General features: G+C 35.3%; 3 protein-coding genes across 4 annotated transcripts; 1 reads left to right on the plus strand and 2 right to left on the minus strand.

Moving 5' to 3' along the window:
- Positions 1-2,268: 2,268 nt before the first annotated feature.
- LOC109013546 (putative HVA22-like protein g) lies at positions 2,269-5,043 on the minus strand. Of its 2 annotated transcripts, none has more exons than XM_018995683.2 (7): positions 4,944-5,043; positions 4,528-4,604; positions 4,291-4,389; positions 3,686-3,742; positions 3,551-3,614; positions 3,207-3,419; positions 2,269-2,794 (listed from the first exon to the last, which is right to left on the minus strand). In XM_018995683.2, exons 2-7 carry the CDS (start codon positions 4,557-4,559, stop codon positions 2,495-2,497), a joined length of 765 nt encoding a protein of 254 aa, XP_018851228.2. In that variant the 5' UTR covers positions 4,560-4,604; positions 4,944-5,043; the 3' UTR covers positions 2,269-2,494. The 2 variants fall into 2 exon arrangements, with proteins under 2 accessions (XP_018851228.2, XP_035545272.1); XM_035689379.1 differs by lacking the exon at positions 4,944-5,043 and adding an exon at positions 4,769-4,905 and having other exon boundaries at positions 2,296-2,794.
- Positions 5,044-10,252: 5,209 nt separating this feature from the next.
- On the plus strand, positions 10,253-11,184 carry LOC109013547 (transcription repressor OFP6-like). The gene has a single exon (XM_018995686.2). It carries the CDS (start codon positions 10,307-10,309, stop codon positions 10,874-10,876), a length of 570 nt encoding a protein of 189 aa, XP_018851231.2. The 5' UTR covers positions 10,253-10,306; the 3' UTR covers positions 10,877-11,184.
- A 7,065-nt stretch (positions 11,185-18,249) lies between these two features.
- Positions 18,250-19,173, minus strand: LOC109013602 (transcription repressor OFP13-like). Its single transcript, XM_018995746.2, has one exon. It carries the CDS (start codon positions 19,041-19,043, stop codon positions 18,327-18,329), a length of 717 nt encoding a protein of 238 aa, XP_018851291.2. The 5' UTR covers positions 19,044-19,173; the 3' UTR covers positions 18,250-18,326.
- Positions 19,174-20,059: the final 886 nt, after the last annotated feature.

A 20,059-nucleotide genomic window follows, 5' to 3' on the forward strand; every position in this document is an offset into this window, starting at 1 on the left:
CGTTTACGCTTACTGGAGGGTGGGTGTATGTACGTATTGTAAGTGGAGCTCGGCTGCCTAGGAGGTCTTGTCTCAACTCTAAAGTGCGCCACAGAGTGGGACAGCACATGGTCCAGGACCACGTTAATTTGCCATTGGTTGATGGGAATTTTTGCTGTGTTAATTTAGCAGTTGGACTCGCATGTCATTTTCAGATGGACAATTTTGAGACTTGCACCATTTTAGTAGCCGGGATACATCCATTCAAGTGGTAGAGAAGTAGAAGGAAATTGTTTGGTTATCGGACATTACGGATAAAGATGATAGGATCCAAATACCTGTCATGTTGCCTTTAGACAACAACTCTTTCCATCACAATTGTAATACAATACTAAAATAAATGTTGTCACCATCAATGAGGGGATAAAATAATTAAAAAAGTCATGAAGAAAATATGCATTATTTACTCAAAAATTTATATTTCAAAATCAGTATGAAAGTCGCACATTTCACACTGACAAGATAAAAGTTCAATATTCCTTTTTTTTTTTTTTTCCTTCACTAACATTGTTCAGGAGAGTACAATCTTGGCCAAACAGGGGAGGTTTTACAGTAAGCATAAGGTTATGAGTAATGCTACATACAGTCGTAGAATGTATAAACGTCGTGTAGTTGTTTTAAAAAAGAGTGGGATCTACTATTAAAAAATTAATTTATTTTCATGTAGATCTCATATTTATTCATTTTTTTTAAAATGATTATACGATATTTATACACTCACGATTACAAGTAGCATTTCTCTAATCAGAAATGATATTGAGGGGAAGAAGATAAACAGAAAAAGTAACAATAGTGACTTGGGCACCATTTTTGTAAAGTTGGCATGAAGTCAACAAGCAATGAATATATAGAAAATGCAGGCAACGTAATATTGCTTCTTTCGTTGTTGTAGTCAACTGAAAGACTTGGAAAGCTTATCCACGCAGGCCACAATTTTTTATTTTCTTTTGAGCAGTTGCGTGTTGCATTTTTCTTCGACATTATATGTTTTTTTCTTTGTATATATATATATTTTTAATAAAAATATAGGTATTATATAAAAATAAATTTATAAATTAATATAATTTGATGTGATATATCAAATTATAAAATTATTTTTATTATAAAATATATATATTAAATTTCATGAAACTAGATTAATTTATAGATTAATTTTAAAATAATATTACATACAATCATAAAATATATAAATAATATGTAGTCATTCTGAAAAAAATATAATCTATAACTAAAAAATTAATTTATTTTTATATAAATTTTATATTTATTTATTTATTTTTAAATAATTATATAATACTTATAGATTGCGAATATCATTTCTATATATTTTATGTAATATCTTTATCTACCGGTTTTTTTTTTTAAACAAAACTCAGAACAGTGTGCTAATAAATTGGAAAGAAAAAAAATTTGGGGGATAAAACTATAATATCGAAAGTGTTATGGGCATTATACGGAATTTAAGAAAATACGGAGACGCACGTTCAAACACGCAAATAGTTTTAAGGAAAGACACAGACAACGGACGTCCATGCTCAACAGTAGCGAAGAGGTATCAGCCGCAACCACCTTCAGCCTCTGCCTTTCTACTGAAAACTGAACCTGAAAATCTCTCTCCCTCTCACCCTCTATGGACGACTCCGCCGCGCTGAAACCAGTGCCGCTGCCTCTGCGATCGTCGGCTCTACGGCGCGGGAACTCGATCGCCACGCCAGTGGAGCTTCCCGTAAAGCTCTCTCTCCCCAACAGCACCGCGAAGCCGCTTCACTGCTCCAACACCTTCCCGTACCAAAACGGCATCGCGCCGGTGCTGAACTTCGAGCTCTTGTCCTCCCTCAAGTCTTCTCAAGCCTACACCTCCTTGAAAGATCTGATTCCATCCTCCGGCGCCGCCGTCGGGCCTCCTACCGTGGCTTCTGCCGCCACCTCCAGCTACGAGGTCCCAATCCGCAACCGCCTCGTGAAGCAGGCCGCCTGGGCCTACCTCCAGCCCATGTCCTCCTCCCCGGGCTCCTCCGGCTCACACTTCCTAAGCCGCCTCTGTCTCAGACTCTCCTCCAGCCTCACCGACTGCCTCGACTTCATCAAGAGTCATCTCGTTCCCGCCGCAACCCGACTTCTCGATCAGATACTCCGCGCCTTTGGCCTCCGGAAGAGCAGATAGCAGAGGCCACGTTAACGGCAATCGCGCGTCTTCACGGCGACCCACTGATACCAATGACTTGTATGTGTGTGAATGTTGATTTGACAGAATAGTTTCTTCTCTTTAATTTCCTGTGAATTTGGTATAATTTTTACACAATTTTCAACGAGAACCCCACAAGAACGGGGATACGTATATATATCACAGGAGAAGAAGAATGAAATGAATATTCAACTTCTTCGAAAAGAATTAAGGTATATATCATTCAGAAACCTGAGCTTCACCGACCAAATCAAGGTATTTATACAATTCTCAATTGTGTTTTTTGGAGCGCCTAAACTGTAGGAAAGCCTGGTGTGGCTTTGGGCTCGCGTGGTTTTCCGGGTCGGACGCGTCTTCAGCGTGCAAGTGCTCTGCTTGGTTGTCGGGATGAACTTCTACGACATTGGATTTGGTTCGCTCGACAATGACCCGGTTGAATGTGCCACCGGGCTTTGTCGATGCAGTCGGACTCGGAGGCCACTTCTTGATCTTGCCTGACCAACTGGCTTGCGTGTTGGGTGCACCATTTGGGGTAGGCTGGGACGTTCCCGTGCCATGACTGTCGGCCCTCTGCAAAGATTGGTCAAGAGCTTCAAAGTCGAAGTACTTTCTTTCATAGAAATGCTAGTTTAATTATCAAAGGAACACGTTATGTGGCCCAATGTTTACAATTTTCCGTAATTGAAAGCAAAACCTCACTGTTCCTGATATCACCATTGCTAAATAACCAATCATTTTCCATAATCTTAAAACCTCCCGAAATGTCCTAGTACTACATTTTGATTGGACGTGGCTGATAAGACAAACCATGTCGTGATGAGTTAGCTCCTGCTTGGCAAGGTTAATAACCAATCATTTTCCTTAATTCCTTTACCTCAAATTGTTCAAAATTCAGAATATGTTTAAAATTGAGGCTTTGACGGAGATTGTAAGGAATATGCATTCGATACCAATCCACGGGGTCTAATGAGAGAAGATCTACCTCATTTCTAGTGTTGTCGAACCTTCCGGACTGAGCAGTCAAGTACTGCAGCACTTGGAAGAATATCGACTGCCCTAATTGCGAGCAGTTTTGCCAGTGGAAAATGGCCAAATCCCACGCTCTTGCTCTCCACTCCAGCAATTTCCTGTCGATGTCTGTTTCGTGCTTTGATATATACGGCCGGAACAGGGTCTCATACACATAACCAGTTCCCTTCAATATGCAAAAGAACCAACATGGTAAGGTGAATATGGCAGTATGAATTCCTTTGAATTTATGCAAAATCCAAGCCCCCCTTCCCCCAAAGTCCCATGAAAAATTCCTTCCTATGTAGTTAATTTTACCTTTGTCTTTGGATGCCATAGATAGATAACAAGTGCCACCTTCATCTCCCCATACAATGGAAACCTTCACAGAAGTTTGGCATATGAGTTCATTTACAAAGTTGAATAAAGACCGAGCATGAGACCTAGGCATACCATCTCATGAATATGTCCATGATCCTCTCAAGAACCGTAAGCATTGCCACAAGAATCCTGCAAAATAAATATTGACCAAGTTAGATTTCATTCATATGCTACAATAACATTAATTTAAGCATAGTGACATTACAGACCCAAGAAGCAGTCGTGATAGAAAAACAGACTTCGTTTGGATTCCAAACTCATCTCAACTCATCATTACAACTTTTTCAAATCTCAATACAAAATATAATAAATAATTCAATTTTTTCAAATTTCAAAATAATAATAATATTAAAAAATAATATTCTAACAATATTTTATCATCTCAACTCAACTCAACTCAACTCACTTCAACATCCAAGCACAACCTAAACATCATTCTTCAAAAGCCTGAATCGATGAGCCTCCTGATGTCCAACTAAAAGACTCATCTCTCGCCTATAAATTATGAAAAATGGCCTCGTTTCTCATGAATTCTTTCCCCATATAATTATAAAGCCCCTTTACAAGGACCATTGGGATTCCTGGTGATATATATGATCTATACTATTAAAGCCCTGTAACTTAATTAACATGATGCGAAAAGACCGCAAAAATTGAATAAAAGAAATGCATGTTACCAATATTGACACCAAAAACGGAGTTCTGCAATCTCCACTCTGTTCTTCTCCACGGTTTTGTAACACTCAAATGCAGGATATGCATACCCAAGAAGCAACCTGTCACGTCCCGGCAATCAAAGTCAAAACAAAATTAAGAAGGACAAAAACCCGTTCTAATTCTAAAAACCAATGAAAAGAAATCAATCAAAACAGGTTGGCTACGACCAAAAATCAATAAATATTGATGGAACATACAGAAGACATCTGGTTATGAAACCCCCCAACATTTTTATTCCCTACACGTACGTCAAAACACCCGCCGCCAAAAGTTCCTGCAACACATGGAATCCAAGTTTCTTTATTTAGCAACTTTATCAAGAAAAACCGATGCAATTGAAAACGAAAAATCCTTAAAGAACAAAAAGCAAGACGAATACGCAGATATCAATGTTTTCAACCAAAACAAAGTTTTCGAGAACAAGGAAAAGCACACGACAGGAGCTGTTATCTGTGGCTAATGTCCATTTGACGGGATCAAAACGCTGATCAGTTCCAATGGAAAACTATCGGAAGCAGTTTGAAACATTGAAACAAAACCCATGATCAATAAGGTACCAATTGCATGCGCAGGATGTAGACATTCTTTCGAAAAAATGGAACTTTATATGTACCTTTGGAAGAAGGATCTGTTATTCTTTGAAAGGGACGTGTCTTGTGGATGGAGAGCGAAAACGAGAGAAACTGGCAAGAAAGCTTGATTTAGAGGAAAAAGAAGATCCCAAACTCATGCATATATATAGCTATGCAGTTATTAAAAGGTCGCAGGACAATGGTGATTGGATTAAACCCAAAAGATTAAAAAAAAAAGAAAATTTATTGGGGTATGATTTCTTGCCTCGGACGCGTACGCTTCTTTGTTGTTTTACACGCACGCAATTGTGTTGGGAGGGATTTCTCCGGATTCTTCAAAACGGATTTCACTAGTGACGGTTAGCGGTTACGTTGTGGAGGGTCGTTTCCGTCATTCTATGTGTCTTTGTGGGATTGGGTGGGGGAGTGCTCAGTTAGAACGAGTTTATTCACGAAAATGATTATTTGTGATAAAAATAAATTTATTTTGATTAAAAATAACTGAAAGTAATTTTTTGTGGTGATAATTACAATTAAATTAAATTCTTTTCTTTAAATTCTATTCCTACTTGTGTCTTTAATATTAATAATAATAAAAAAGACCTATGATATTATTGATCTAACGTCCAAAGAATGAGATCTATTTTACATAATATCTAACGATGGTGAAATTCCTATTTATGTTGCTTATACAGAATTTTATATGTATATATATATATACGATTGATCACTTGCGAACGTGACAATTGAACCTATGTAACAGTTTTTGCTGCTGCAGCTTTGTTAAGTACGCTCGACCATTGACCATTGAAACTTAGATAGACAAATCAAGCTGCATTAACTCTTTACAAAAATTTTGTGGAATCATTGTTCGAATAATTAATTTGTCGAATCAATGAAAAACATAATTAATTTTTTTACTTTTAACTAATCATTCAAAATTTAAAATTTACATTGGATTAGTAATCACATTCTCTATAATAATAAAATATTATTATTATTTATTATTAATATTTATTTAATTTTTTTTTAAATATTTTTTATTTTTATTTTCATAATCTCCAATAGCCAGCTCCAAAGATCATATTCATTTTCATGTATTGAATCCAACAATCTATAAATTTGACAAGCTAGTTTTTGTAGATGTTAACAAAAAAAATTATATCAATGCTCTTTATAATTACCTCCTTGCTTGAAAATATATGATCACTTGGTTGAAAATACATGTGATCTGAAAATACATGTCAATGCTCTTGATGGAAATATATTTTTAAATGGCTCCACTTAAAAGTTTGAAAATGAAAAGAAGCACTAGCATCTGTTTTATCGCAACCAAGAAGCACTAATTTCAGGAGCACTAATTTGAGCAATAATCAGTAGCAACAGTAAAGGATTTTCTGGAATATATAGGAACAGGATCAACACTAATTTCTGGAAATGAAAAGATCAAGCACTAGCAATAGTAAATGACTTTATAAATAAGCAATAATAAGTACAACTATCATATGACTTTATTATATATCTCGTTCATGTTTTTCATGTCGAGCATGAAAGACAAAAGCTACACATAAAATAAGTACTGCAATTTTTTCTTAAGCATCTAATTCTTTACCCCTGATCTCTCCCTTCACTGCACCTCTTTTTTTTCACTTTCACTCTTGTTAATGAAGTTTACAGTAAATTAGATTTGTTAGTTCCTATAATTGGTTATTTATTTCTCATAAATGCTTGGCTGTGATATACAGAAAATTACAATATACAATAAACTCAGATCATCGCACTGTCCAAACTAATCTATTTCCCATGATGGAAACAAGTAACAGGGTTGCTTACCATGAAAATTATTTAATGTCAAACGTCATGAACATTGCAACCTTTGTAACTTTGTATCAGTTCCTTCAATAACTGAGAGTCTTAAAATGTTTCCATCCATTCCTCTTGCTGGGAAATTATTAAGAAAATAGATGCTTCTAAAACCTTAAGGTTGTGTTTGGATGTTGAAGTGAGTTGAGTTGAGTTGAGTTGAGATGATAAAATATTGTTAGAATATTATTTTTTAATATTATTATTATTTTGAGATTTGAAAAAGTTGAATTGTTTATTATATTTTATATTGGAATTTGAAAAAGTTATAATGATGAGTTGAGATGAGTTTGGTAACCAAACTCACCCAGATTTTACCAAGTTCATGACCTCCTACAAATAACCCTGCATCTTACTTGTCAACATAGTGAATTAACCAAAAGAGTTATGTTATAGAGCAACCACTATTTTACCACACACCCTACACTTTTTATCTTTTTCAACTTTATGTCAGGCCATCAACATCACCATCACATTCAATCTCTCTCTCTCTCTCCCCTCAAGTCTCCCTCTCTCTCCCTTCTCAAGTCTCCTCGGCCCCTCTCTCTCTCTACTCAAGTTCTCATCGACCTCTCTCTCCTCAAATTTCTCCAATCTCTCTCTCCTCAAATTTTGTTAAAGGCAAGAGAATAAAAAAAGAATTTGAAATGTGTTGTCTACAAAAATGAGAGAGGACAGAAAAAAAAAATTTATGCTGACACGTAAGGTGTACTCCGACTGCTGCCAAACAGTAGCTGATCCAAAGATTAATTCTAACCAAAATAATAGATATTCTTTGTTGTGCATAATAAGGGTAAAAGGTGCAAAAATAAGGCATTGATTAGAATAATTAATATATGATAATGGGAACAGATACCTGGTCCAACTAGAGAGAAAGGGAATAGATGAAAGGGAACAGCCAAATTAGAGAAATCCATTTTTTAACATCAAATACCTGGTCCTACTAGAGAGAAAGGGAATAGACGAAATCACAACATTGCCCTAAGATATCGAGAAAGACACCCAGAATGATTCAAGTGTTTAATTAATGAAACCATGTTTTTCGTATTTAGAAAATGGAAAACAACACATTTATACATCATGAGTTTAGCGACGAGAATGTTAACAATTATTTTCAATTCTTAGAAGGGATAATTCAAAAAAATCTCATAAGATTAGCCTTACCTCCAGGATTCAAGTAGCAAGATCAGAAGGAGTTTGCGAATTTGAGAGTTTGGATCTTTAATTCTTCAACTCCGCCATTGTGCTCTGCTGCTAAGATCAACGGAGATTTCACTCGAAATGCCAGATCAATTAGAATCGATTTCTTCTTCACACAATCCGCTACTTTTGCAACCATTAAACCCATTTGCAAAAATGGAGTATACAAAATCAATGGGTTCAAACCCAAACAAACCGAGCAAAATGAATAGAGAAAAATTAAGTTTAGAATTTCAAATGTTACCTTGTTGCCGGTATATGATCTAGAGAGAAGTTATGAGGAGTTGCTGGAAATGAGTTGTGGGATTTTTTGCGGGAAGGAAAAGAAAAAGAGTCGTGTGAGAGATAGGGAAGGAAAGGAGAAGGAACACAATTGTGCACAAAAGAAGGAACACATTCGTGCGTTTTGGATTTAGTCGTCGTGCGGTTGATAGGGAGGGAAGAACCTAGAATTTCTGTCGCGGGAAGGAACCACCATGCCGTGAGACACAAAAGTGGGAAGAAAAAGGAAAACACATGAAATAATAAAATATTAGAATGAAGATGTTACAGTTCCCTTCATATATGATTCTAAGGATGAAGTTACTGTAACTCATCTTCCATATGAATTGTGTTTACCTAATCCAATGTAGGAGAAATTTAGTGGATATTCTTCAAAATATGACTTTCACTAGCATTTGGCTAAGCCAATGCTAGTGCTCTAAATTTAGGGCTGGTTTGGATAATGAATTGAAATGAGATGAGTTGAGATGATTTGTGAATAGTAGTGAGATATTTGAGTTGAGATGAGATGAGTTAGAATTTGTTTGAGTTAAAATATTTTATGGAATTTTGAGAAATTAGAGAGAAAAAAGTTGAATAAAAATATTGTTAAAATATTATTTTTTATGTTTTATTTGAAAATTTGAGAAAATTGTAATGATTAGATAAAAAAGTTGAATATTTGACATTGAAAAGTGTTTGTATTTATAATGTTTGGATATTGAGATGAGATAAGATGAAATAAAAGAGGTGTGGGCTTTCATTATCTAAACCAGACCTTAATATCCAAACCACATTTCAAACTATTTCATCTTATCTCATATAATCATTATAATTTTTCTAAATTCTCACATAAAATATAATAAATAATTCAATTTTTTCAAATTTTAAAATAAAAATTATATTAAAAAATTATATTTTAATAATATTTTATTCAACTTTTATAACTTTTATCCCATCTCATCTGTGTAACCAAACAAGAATTTTGTCATAATTATCAAATTGAAGTTATTTGATTTTATATTTATTATATATCTCATCTTTGTTTTATTGATCAATAACAAATTATAATAGTAACTACCCTCAAATCTCCCTCCCTATTCTCTGATTTTCACCATTTTCTTTTCTATTATATTATATTTTCTATTACTAAGTCTTGTGCAGACTTTTGATGACTGCTTAATTAAAAGCTAAACCCTATTTATCGTGTTAAGAATATAATACAGATAATTAAATTTATTTCTTTTTATTAGTTTAAGTTTTGAGATAAGTGATGATTTTACATGGTACTTATGAGAGTAGAGACCTTGAGATGGAATTATGATTGTATACTCTACTTCATTTAATTAAATATTTTACGTGTTGAATTTACTCATTGTGGTGATGAAATATTAAAACATAATACGAATAATTAAATTAATATTTTTATATTAATTTAAAATTTTAAAATAAGTGGCGGTTTAACATGTTAAAAAAAAATACTAAATTATTGAAGAGGCAAGTCAGATTTGTCTCTATACAATGGACTTTTTAGAGGACATGCAGAGAGTAATTTTGTAATCTAGCTAGCTAGTTTTGTTCATACATGCTGCATGCTTGGTCCATTAAAAAAATATCTGAAGTTCTGAACGTTTGGGAAAACGGGCATAATATTTATCCTTTTTCAATCCCTAAATCATTCTAATAACTGTACTCTTGCAGTATCCTAATTTGATAAACTGTACAGATTCTTTTACTCTCTAACTCATCACATGCATATGACGTACTTTTATCGTTCTATAACTATGTCTCTATTTAATTAAGATAGACACTCGTGTGACTCTGAATCCAACGCTAGTATGTGACAGCCAATCTAAGATATAAGTACAATCTCTTTTATTTCCGTTTCTCACAAAAATGTGCGGTTATGATTGAGTTGTCGTTTAACTAAAACTAACAGACTAGTCATAGTATCATGTAGGGCACCCCATGAGCTCCCTCACATGCAGGATTTATAATCCATCAAATGCCTCATCCCCTCACACTCGCCTCTTCGAACACCCTTTGTAGAAGGCTTCTCAGCTCTCTCTTTCTCTGAGCAATGCCCACTACCAGAAGAAAGCTCCTCCTGAACAAAGTTTCAGTCGACATAACCTGCAGCTGCAGAAAACTAAAGCTGTTCCACATATTCCATCCAAAAAAAAGACCCAAAAAGCCCACATACCAAAGACACAATCACTATTCAACTTCTTCTTCAAGCTCAAGGGAAAAAGAGAACACCAGTACCACCACCACCACCACCACCACCACCAACAGTACATTCTCTCCCTACATAGACTATTCGCAACATTCAGATACCGAGACCGAGATGAAGAGCTCGCGAAGTGTCAGAGGCTTTGGCAGGATAGACGGTGAGAGTGTTGCGGTGGAGAAAGATTCCGACAACCCGTACATGGATTTTCGGCACTCAATGCTCCAGATGATACTGGAGAATGAAATATACTGCAAGGACGATCTCCGGGAGCTTCTAAATTGTTTTCTGCAGCTTAATTCTCCGTACAACCATGGACTCATTGTTCAAGCTTTCACTGATATATGGAACGGGGTGTTTTCTGTGACGTCTAGCTCTCCTAAGCCGCAATATTTTGGGTACAAATCGCATGAGTTCTAGATGATGCAAGTGCGTTAATAATGGCTCGTGCTTGTGGCTCTGGGTCAACTTCAGTCCCACGAATGATCCAAGCTTGTAATGTGGATGTATCGTGTGCTGACAAAAACCAGGATGGGAAGTGGGAAACAAATTATAATTAATGGCAGATATTGTAGCACTTTTTTTTTTAAATTTATTTTTTAATCTTCGTGTCTTTTGTGGGCGTTTATGTTACGCGTATGATCTTCTGATATGGGTAATCTGTTTGTAGATCTTATTTTGTTGGTGCTCTTAATGCCACATTGCAATAGTATTATTATTTTGGATCATACGTTGGACTAAGCATGCACTGTACTGGAGCCTAATTCAATCTGGTCATTGAAATGGGGTTGGTCAAAATCTTCACCAGCTTTGGATTCAAGAGGTGGTTCGAGAAGATAGACATTGGGATTTGAAGTACTGTAATAATAACATTGGTGTGAGTGGTGTGGGACAGTTGTTTTAATTTAATGCCTTTTTTGTTCTCTCCTTTTCCCCTTGAGAGAACAGAAATTTTTGTGTCTGCTTGTCCATTTTCCAAGACTTGACAGCATTAAAACCCCTTAAGTGCTCCTTTCGTTGATATTTTTTCCCCTGAAGCCTTTCATTGTTACTTGGAAGTTGCAGCTGTATTCCACCAGTACATGGATTTTAACGTCTCTCTTTCTGGAGAAATCACTTTTCGAGAACTGAATTAAAGTAATGTCATTTTCATGGTCACGATCACGAGTTCGGGCTAACAAGTCATCCAAATTTTACGATGTTGTTTGCTAAGAACCGATGCAATTCTACATGGGCCACTTGAAATAATTCATGTATATATATATATATATATATATGGTTATGGTTATATATATATATACATGGTTAAGGTGCTTTTTAGATGCTATATATATTGTTTTAGAGAAATTTTATTTACAGTTCTCAAGTGGAGACTGTATGTGCAAGTCCATTATTAAATGAGAGAAAACATCATTTTAGGAGAGATAATTTTATAATTTTTAAAAATTTTAAAGTTAAAATAGCCTAGACTTACATTACAATCTCCATTTGAGGACTGTATCTAACGTTGCATTGTTTTGTGTTTGCGAGTTTCTACATATTTGTAGTGCATTGAGAACTTAAAGATCAGAACTCGAGATATTTCAAATAACACGTACAAAGTTTACTTCATTTACATGGATAGAATCAAAACAATGAATGGTCATTGATCGGTTGTGATTAAAGCTGGCCAGCTAACGTAGAAATTGAATAAGTAAACCCAATTGGAGACTGCCTTTGACTGACCATCATAATTCATTTGTAAATCTCTCTCTCTCTCTCTCTCTCTCCCTCCCTTATTAACTATTTCATAAATGTAGTTGTCTTTTTCTCTTGTTTTTTTTTCCCCAGGAAAGTTGTCTGATTCCTAATAATTCTGAATCATGTGGTCTCCAAGGACGTTAGTCATATATAGAACTGGGAAACTCCATGCTTGTGGAAACAGAGGGTCCCTTTTATTTAAAGCAATACGCAACCACAATTCTGATGTGATAAAGATTGTGGCACAATGCAATTGAGGCAGCAAGTACGTCGACCAACTTGACCTCCATAAATCCTTGCATTGAGATGCAAAATTTGTTTTTCATGCTTCCAACTTCTACCAGCAAATTAATGCTTCAAACTTTAAAAGAAAAATTGAAAAAGAAATTAATGCTTCTAACTTTGCAGAGTAGCAGGTGCAGAGATGCCCTTGGTAATCATTTTACTTGCAAACAGCTTGACGATATCAGCTGCCAATAGTACTGTTGTCAATGTATCAAATCGACATCTCAGTTTCAGAAGTAAAACACAATGATCACCGATATCTTATCTAATCCCTTGTTGCCTTTTCTCTCATAGTGGGGGACACCTTTCGTGTTGTGTAGGCCAGCCAAATAGATAACTAACATGATCTTGTTGTCTTAGATGAAAGCTTATAAGTTGGTACTCAGGCTAAGCAGAAAGAAGAGCAAAGGAATTATAAGAAGGAACAACAAAGTCAGAGTCAAGTAGAATATAATCAATTGGGTGCCAAACCTCATGAAATAGATGTCATTGATTAGAACGTCCTAGTAATTCCAGCTTCCTTTGGGGCCAAACTCATTAGTTTCTAAAGAAAAAAAAGGCAAACAAAAGAGGAAATCAGAGAAATAAGAAAGTAGGATTTATCTTTTAGAAGACAATGGTCACCAGTACTACTAGCAGTGTTTGTTTGCTGGCAGCTTTCAGTTTTACAAGTTCTGATTATAATGTTGTATCACTTTGGAGAGTACTTTCTGGTTTGAAAAGGATCAGAAAACGATAGTGTCAAATGCCAAAATTTGAAAGTAGTCAAATTTAGTGGATGGAAATGTTCAGACATGAGAACCCGGGGTTCTCTTTCTAGAGAAAGCATAACATTTTGATTTGAAGTAGCAGATGTAAGACTTAAAAGGAAAAGATTAAAGAGGCAGCAACAAACACATGGCATTAGAAGCTGGAGGGAAGCAAAATGCAAAGCAAATCAGACAAGTCATTATCTCTCCACAAAGAGAGCAAGAAACACCGTCCCTCAATAGGATGCCTCCTCGCTGATCTTCAGTATCCCCCATGACCTCAAAGATATTTGCTTTTTTGTGACATTAATAGGTGTTAATTAGCTACTTTAAGGAAGGCTGGGTTCCAATTACCCAATAATCTTTGCAACGCAAGGACCCAGCAAAATTGTGTTCGTCTTCATCTGGCTCACTGCTAAACAAAGAACATCCTGCTCTGCACTTGTATTCATGTTCTCTTGAAGAGAGTTTGCTTGACAGAATCTTGAATATTCATTTCTAAAAGCGTTTAGTAAAAAGGTCAACGTACGCCGAAGCAACTGTGAGCAAATGGGCCTCTCTTTTTTGTTCAGCGCTCAGAGTTGGAAGCATGGGCTACATTCTCATGGGCCTTTTGAACTTCATGGACTACAATCTCCGGTCTGATTCATCGTCCCGCCAAAAATTATGGTAAATGTTTCTCTTTCAACTATATACATATATATATATATATATATATTTATAAGAAATGATAGTTACTAGTATAGTATAATTATTTTAAAAAGAATAAATATATACGAGATTTATATAAAAAAAAATTAACTTTTAATAATAAATTATATTCTTTTTCAAAATAACTACACAATATTTATATATTCTACAATTACACGTAACATTACTATATATATATATATATATATATATTATCTTGTTCTTGATCAATGTAACTCTTTTTACGGGGAGACAAGGCTATTAATTGAGGGAGTGCCCATTGGTCCCAAAAACAAGAGGGAATCGTGGAATGGGCGTATTGACCTATGCAAAGGACATTTAGTGCATGCATGCAGGGCCACAAAAAAAGCTAAGACACCAACTTTTATACTGTTTGGTCATTTTCATTTTCTTGGGGAAATCTATATTAATTTCTAGGAAGATGCGCATCTCATTGTTGGGTTATTATCTCACTAATTACCACGCTAACATTAAATGTCACCAACACAATATGTACTCGATCTTATCACTACTATATATTATTATTTTGGGATAAGGAAATATTTTCTGGCATCGATTTCGTACAAACTTTAATTTTGACAAGTTAAAGCCTGCAGAGTGTTTGTTTGTTTGTCCGGAAAACAAAAAAGAAAAGATCAAATGTAGCTCATTCCATTGTACATAAACGAAGTGAGCTGAAAACGATGGATCGCAGAACACTACTGATAATTATTATATATCCTCAAATATCGTGACCGTTGTTTGTATTGACTTCCACTTAACATCCCTCCGGCCCAAGGGATAAGTAAAATGCATTTCTAATTCTACAGTTACTTTTGGAGGCCAAAAATGGAGTTGAAATGTATTTAAACTCGCACTAAAAAATGAATCATTAAGCAGATATCTCTGCATCATTTACAGTAATTAAGGTAGGGTTTGATTAAAAAACTAAAGTGCATATGGCACAAGGTTTAGAAGCTTCGATCGCCGCTATGACAAGAATCTGGTTTCGGAGATTGAAGAGGCCAGCATCTAGGTTAAGCCGAAGCAAAGTCTCGAAGGTGGAGCTAGCTTTGACAATTACTTTGTTCTTTTATCATATGTTATATGGCAATTAGTGCATGCAGACTGCAGTCTGACGCAACCGTGGATTGTTTTTTCATAATATGGAGCTTAGCTAGCTAGCTAGCTAGCAACTAACCCAGTTTTGTTTTTATTTTTCTGGGCCGTATTGACCTTTTGGTTGACTTCTTAAAGTTGCACGATACCCTTTTATATATATCGATCAAGCCAGTCAGGACCAACGGATCAACAAGCTGGACCTTGATTACAGACAATTACTTTTCGAAAGAGTGGGGCTCTATATGCATGGACAGTACTCACGCATATATATTTTTGTTACTGTTTACTATATATATACATGACTGTTTATTACGTCGAATAGTACTACATTGCACAGTCATGTAATGACTAGTAACGATCGAGAATGTCATGAGGAGACCTTTTTCGGCCTGTAAATCTGTCCGTTTTTCTAGTATTTTTTTTTTGTGAAAAACTATCTTGCCTCTTTTATTTGACCGCTCAAGTTAATCCTTGGTCAAAAATTTTTTTTATTATTTAATGATTAAGAAAATAATTTTAAATATATTGATATATATTTTTTATTTTTTAAAAATATTAAAATATATATATAAAAAAAATATATTAAACAGTACATCAACAGTAAGAGTGGGACGACGTAATAGCCCCACTGAGCACTAGCATTGGACTCATCAAATGAGTCCAATCTTTAAAATTTGATGATTTTGGTTTTAAAATCCTGGTATTGGATTCACCATATGCTCAAATGTCAAGTTTTTAGCTACAGTACATTCATCTTCAAATTTGAAGACTCACTATTCACACTCTATAACAATTATTTTATTTATTTAAATTATTGTTTCTCAATTTTGAGCCACAATATATTTAAGTTAGGAAATAATAATTTAAATATTAAATTAAATTATTAATTAACATATAGTTAGTATAATTGTCAAATATGAAAAAAATAAATTAAAAATATTATTATTAACGAAATAATATTATATTATTATTTTGATGAATCTAATGGTTAATCCAATGTGGGGTTATGGATAGAGAGGTTTTGGATTAATGAAAAATATGTACTTTTCATCAAATTTTAAAGATAAAAATGATGAATCCAATGCTAATGCTCTTATTCTTTTTAGAAGACTGTTCACGCACGGGGATTCATGTTCATCAATGGGTGCGGCCCAAGGCCGGGTTCGAATAGTGTATGAACAATTGAACAGTAGTACTAGTACTGTAAAAAATCTGCCCCGTATTTCATTTCCGTGCAACATGAATCTGATCATATACACCAGCAGGACACTTCAATAATTCTTGCTTCTGAGTGAGTGGATTCGGAATAGACGTGTGCATGTGTGATCATGTACGTGCATGCATGCTTGATCATTACACGGATAGATCAGTTGTTTCAGGTTAATTAAAAAATATCATAAAAACAAAGGTGTGATTAATATGATATATTAATATACATTCCGTAAGATATTATATCTTTTATTTGGCAGTCATGATCTGGAGGATCGAACGATCATATATATATTTTTACCTTTTGAACAACGCCTTCACATGCGCGCATGACCACGATCCACTATATATTATATGCTTTGTTCCTGAACTTCCTCGATAAAATTTAAGTTACCCAAAAAAATCTAGCTAGAAAAAATATCTACTGCCACCAGAAAGCTGAATGGCAGTTCTTTGTGTTCCAGATAATTATATGACAACTTGTAGTTATTTGACAGTCAAAACAATGGATTTACAATATTGCATGCATGTTCAATATTGAATATTGAAGCTAGTCCAGTTCTTCTACGCACAAGCAGTTTTGGGTACCAATTAAGTACCAATGACTGACGTGGCTCTTATTATATTAAAAAAAACAAAAAAAAAATACAAAACTGGAAAAGAAGAAGATATACACGGCAAAACTCAGAGCTGTTCGCAGAAAAAATCCAAGTTAAAATATCAAAATTGCTCTCTGTTTTTTTCAATCCCCAACATAGAAGCCAAGGGTTACAACAGCAGTTCGTTAAGATTAGTTTCTAACCTATTGTCATCTTCCCTATTCTCAACTTGCATCTCATAGAAAATCTTTAAGAATTAATGGCGACTTGAGTCATTGACTCTATCCAGGCGAGCTAAGTCTTTTAGTGGGAAAAAAAAAAGATGAGGATCGATAAGCTGCCTTTGATTATTTAGACTTGCACCTGTTCCCAGAAACTTCTAAGGCAAGTGATTCCAATCTATTAAAAAAAAAAAGCACGCTTCTGGAAAAGAAATTACGAAATTGGAGAAATTTAAACCAACAGATCTTCAAATATTGTCTAAAAAGAGAGTCACAAATAGTAGAAAGAAGAGACTCAAACTCGATCTTTGTTTTGGAGGTGAAAAATCAACTGATTTTGGATTGATTTATGATTACCTTGAGAATGAAAAAGAAATATGAACTCAAGTATAGGCTCATCTGGAATGAACTTGAAAATTCGTGGGGCGAAGAAGTCAAGGCTTCAGATGCTGCTGCCAAGGGCAGAAAGAATAAATGAGTTTTCACTTTATGGGTCATGCCTGACGGATGCACAATGGCTGCGCAAAGTCGCTTGCGTTTAGAATTTTTCCAAAGGTAAATATTTTTTCTTTTTCTTTTTCTGGCGCAGCCACGATAACGTTGCAGCTGGGTGAGGATATATGCAGAGTGTTGCACCACGCCAAATTATGCGCTGGAATTGTACCTATCTTATGACAATGACTATGATCTAGTTTAAAATGAACGGTCCTGCATGATTGTGTTCATTTATAATTTCTCAATCGAGGTTGATCAGGAACTGATCACTTCTGGAACATATCCAATGGTTAATGTTTGTCCCTGAAATCAATGGTCTGCAGATGATACTTTTTGAATATTCAATAACCCAATTAAGCAACTATTTATCAAAATGTCGACGTGATTACGTGAACCCATTATAGTTTCTTATTATTCTTATAACTTATTGCAGGAAGAATGGCATTTAAGAAAGCTCCTAATTATATATACGTTAAAAATAAAATAAGATTATCAGAAAATAGCTAGCATAGCCAGGCTTAGAAAATTTAGTAGGGATTTGTGTCTCATGAGCTCTCTCTCCTGCGCAATAGAAGGACGAGTACTGTTACCTTCACACACGGCTGGCCTGTAATATCATTCTCTCCACACGTGTATACTTTGTGAATGAGAGAGAGAGAGAGAGAGAGAGTTTTCACTGTATCAGAAGAACGTTTCACTATCATTTGTCAAACGTACTGGTATGCATATTTTTCCATTAGATTAGATGGTTAAAGATGAACTACCACCTTTTTATTATCCCCTTCTGACCTTCTAATGATGAAGATAAACAAGGAGCAGTATCACTATATTCCTCAGCTTCTGTTGAGGATATGCACCGAGTGGAAGAGGAAGATAAAGAAGAAAAAGGAGAAGGAGGAGAATGAGAACAAGAACAAGACGAAGACGAAGCAAATGCAAGACCAACCAACAAATCAACAAAAGCTCCAACAATGTACCCATGATTGTTCTTCCCATTTGCCCTCAAATACCAGCACAAGAGCTCTTCAAAACCTTCCCATTCTTTCACCCCCTGAGCCTCCACCATCTCTTCCATGGACTTCCGAAAATCCACGTAAGGGTGCTGGGACTCCATTGACACTATCACGCTGTCCTTGAATGGAAACAACCCTTTGTTTGCCTCTTCCAAGATCGAACTCGTCTCTCCGGGCTTGAAAAACAGCCTCTCCGACCGCAGCCCTCGAATCATTGTCTCTATCGGGTCTATTCCGGCGCCGTCTTCCCCGATCGTTGTGAAGCTCGCGGACTCGGATGACTCAGTTGTCTCTAACACATCAATGCGGGTATCTAGGTAGATTGAGTTCATGGTATTGTAAACGTCGACATTGCTGGTTCGGAAAGAAAGGGTTCTAGGTTGGTTACAAGAAGGCCAAGGCCATGTCGATCTTGTCTCATGAGTGTTTTTGTAAAGAAAGGGGAGCTTCATTTTCTTTCCCATCGATCTCTGGTTTTTCTTAGATGCTTGGTGAGGAATGTGGGTTCAAATGGGCTTTATGGAGCCGTGAGATGTGAGTTGTGTTTGTGGCATTAATGGTAGGATGGGCGAGAGATTTGGGGGGAATGACAAAACAAGTTGGGGGAGTTGGACATATGAAATAGAAGGTTGGTGGGGTCTTTTCTTGTGCATTAAATTATCGTCCATAGAAGAAAATGGCCTTTCAGCTCAGCCAATTCAATAATGGAGCATTTCTTTTGCTTAGCAAATAAAAAAAATTAAAAAAAAAAAAAGATGTAGTAGTCGTTTCAAGTACAATATTTTCCTTCAAAAGAGAAGTACAATCTTACCCTTTCTTTTGAGGAGTTCATGTACTTAGCTCAATTAATTATTAACTAGTTGCATTGAAGGATTGACATCATGATGATGTAGTACTTTTCCGGGTACATATAATAATAATTTCAGAATTTCAAGCTCTCTTTGATCTTTTTTTTTTTTTTAGTTCCCTTCAATTTGAAAGCATAATCCAAAACAAGTAATTGGAGTTTGACATCTTTGCTGAACGTATCCCCTATATATGTCCAACTTCTTTAATTAATACCGAGATGCTTCATCATCATCAGGATAATGACTAACGATCGAGCTGTATATAAGACCAACAATATTATTATCAAACCCGTGACTGTAGATCATGTCATTCTATAATGCCACAAAAAAAAAAAAAAGGCAAAAAAACAAACTATAAGCGTCATTAGAATTAGCTGACAAAATAGCATGCATGCATGCTAATTAATTAGAATGTAGAGCTTTTTTTTTAGAAGAGACGGAGTCATATGTTTAAGAGTGGCTCTCTCTCAATTTTATTAAAAATCATCACTTGTAGCATAAGAATACCGTGATAATAGTGATAATAGACATGACACATGAAATTTACATATAGAGCAATAAAAAGCATCCCATGTATCTAAAAAACCAGACTAAAAAAAATAAAGACCCTCAAACAAACCACACCAGGCGAA

The sequence above is a fragment of the Juglans regia genome, chromosome 4 (assembly GCF_001411555.2).
Source record: "Juglans regia cultivar Chandler chromosome 4, Walnut 2.0, whole genome shotgun sequence".
Classification (NCBI taxonomy): Eukaryota; Viridiplantae; Streptophyta; class Magnoliopsida; order Fagales; family Juglandaceae; genus Juglans; species Juglans regia.

Bases quoted from the DNA above. Each gene is read 5' to 3' on its own strand.
- LOC109013602 (XM_018995746.2), bottom strand. From the start codon at position 19,043: ATGGGAAAGAAAATGAAGCTCCCCTTTCTTTACAAAAACACTCATGAG.
- LOC109013546 (XM_018995683.2), bottom strand. From the start codon at position 4,559: ATGTTGGGGGGTTTCATAACCAGATGTCTTCT. The intron at 4,390-4,527 runs GTATGTTCCATC...GGGACGTGACAG, and splicing joins TTCATAACCAGATGTCTTCT to GTTGCTTCTTGGGTATGCAT. The intron at 3,615-3,685 runs GTATGCCTAGGT...ACTTCTGTGAAG, and splicing joins ATGGACATATTCATGAGATG to GTTTCCATTGTATGGGGAGA.
- LOC109013547 (XM_018995686.2), top strand. From the start codon at position 10,307: ATGCCCACTACCAGAAGAAAGCTCCTCCTGAACAAAGTTTCAGTCGAC.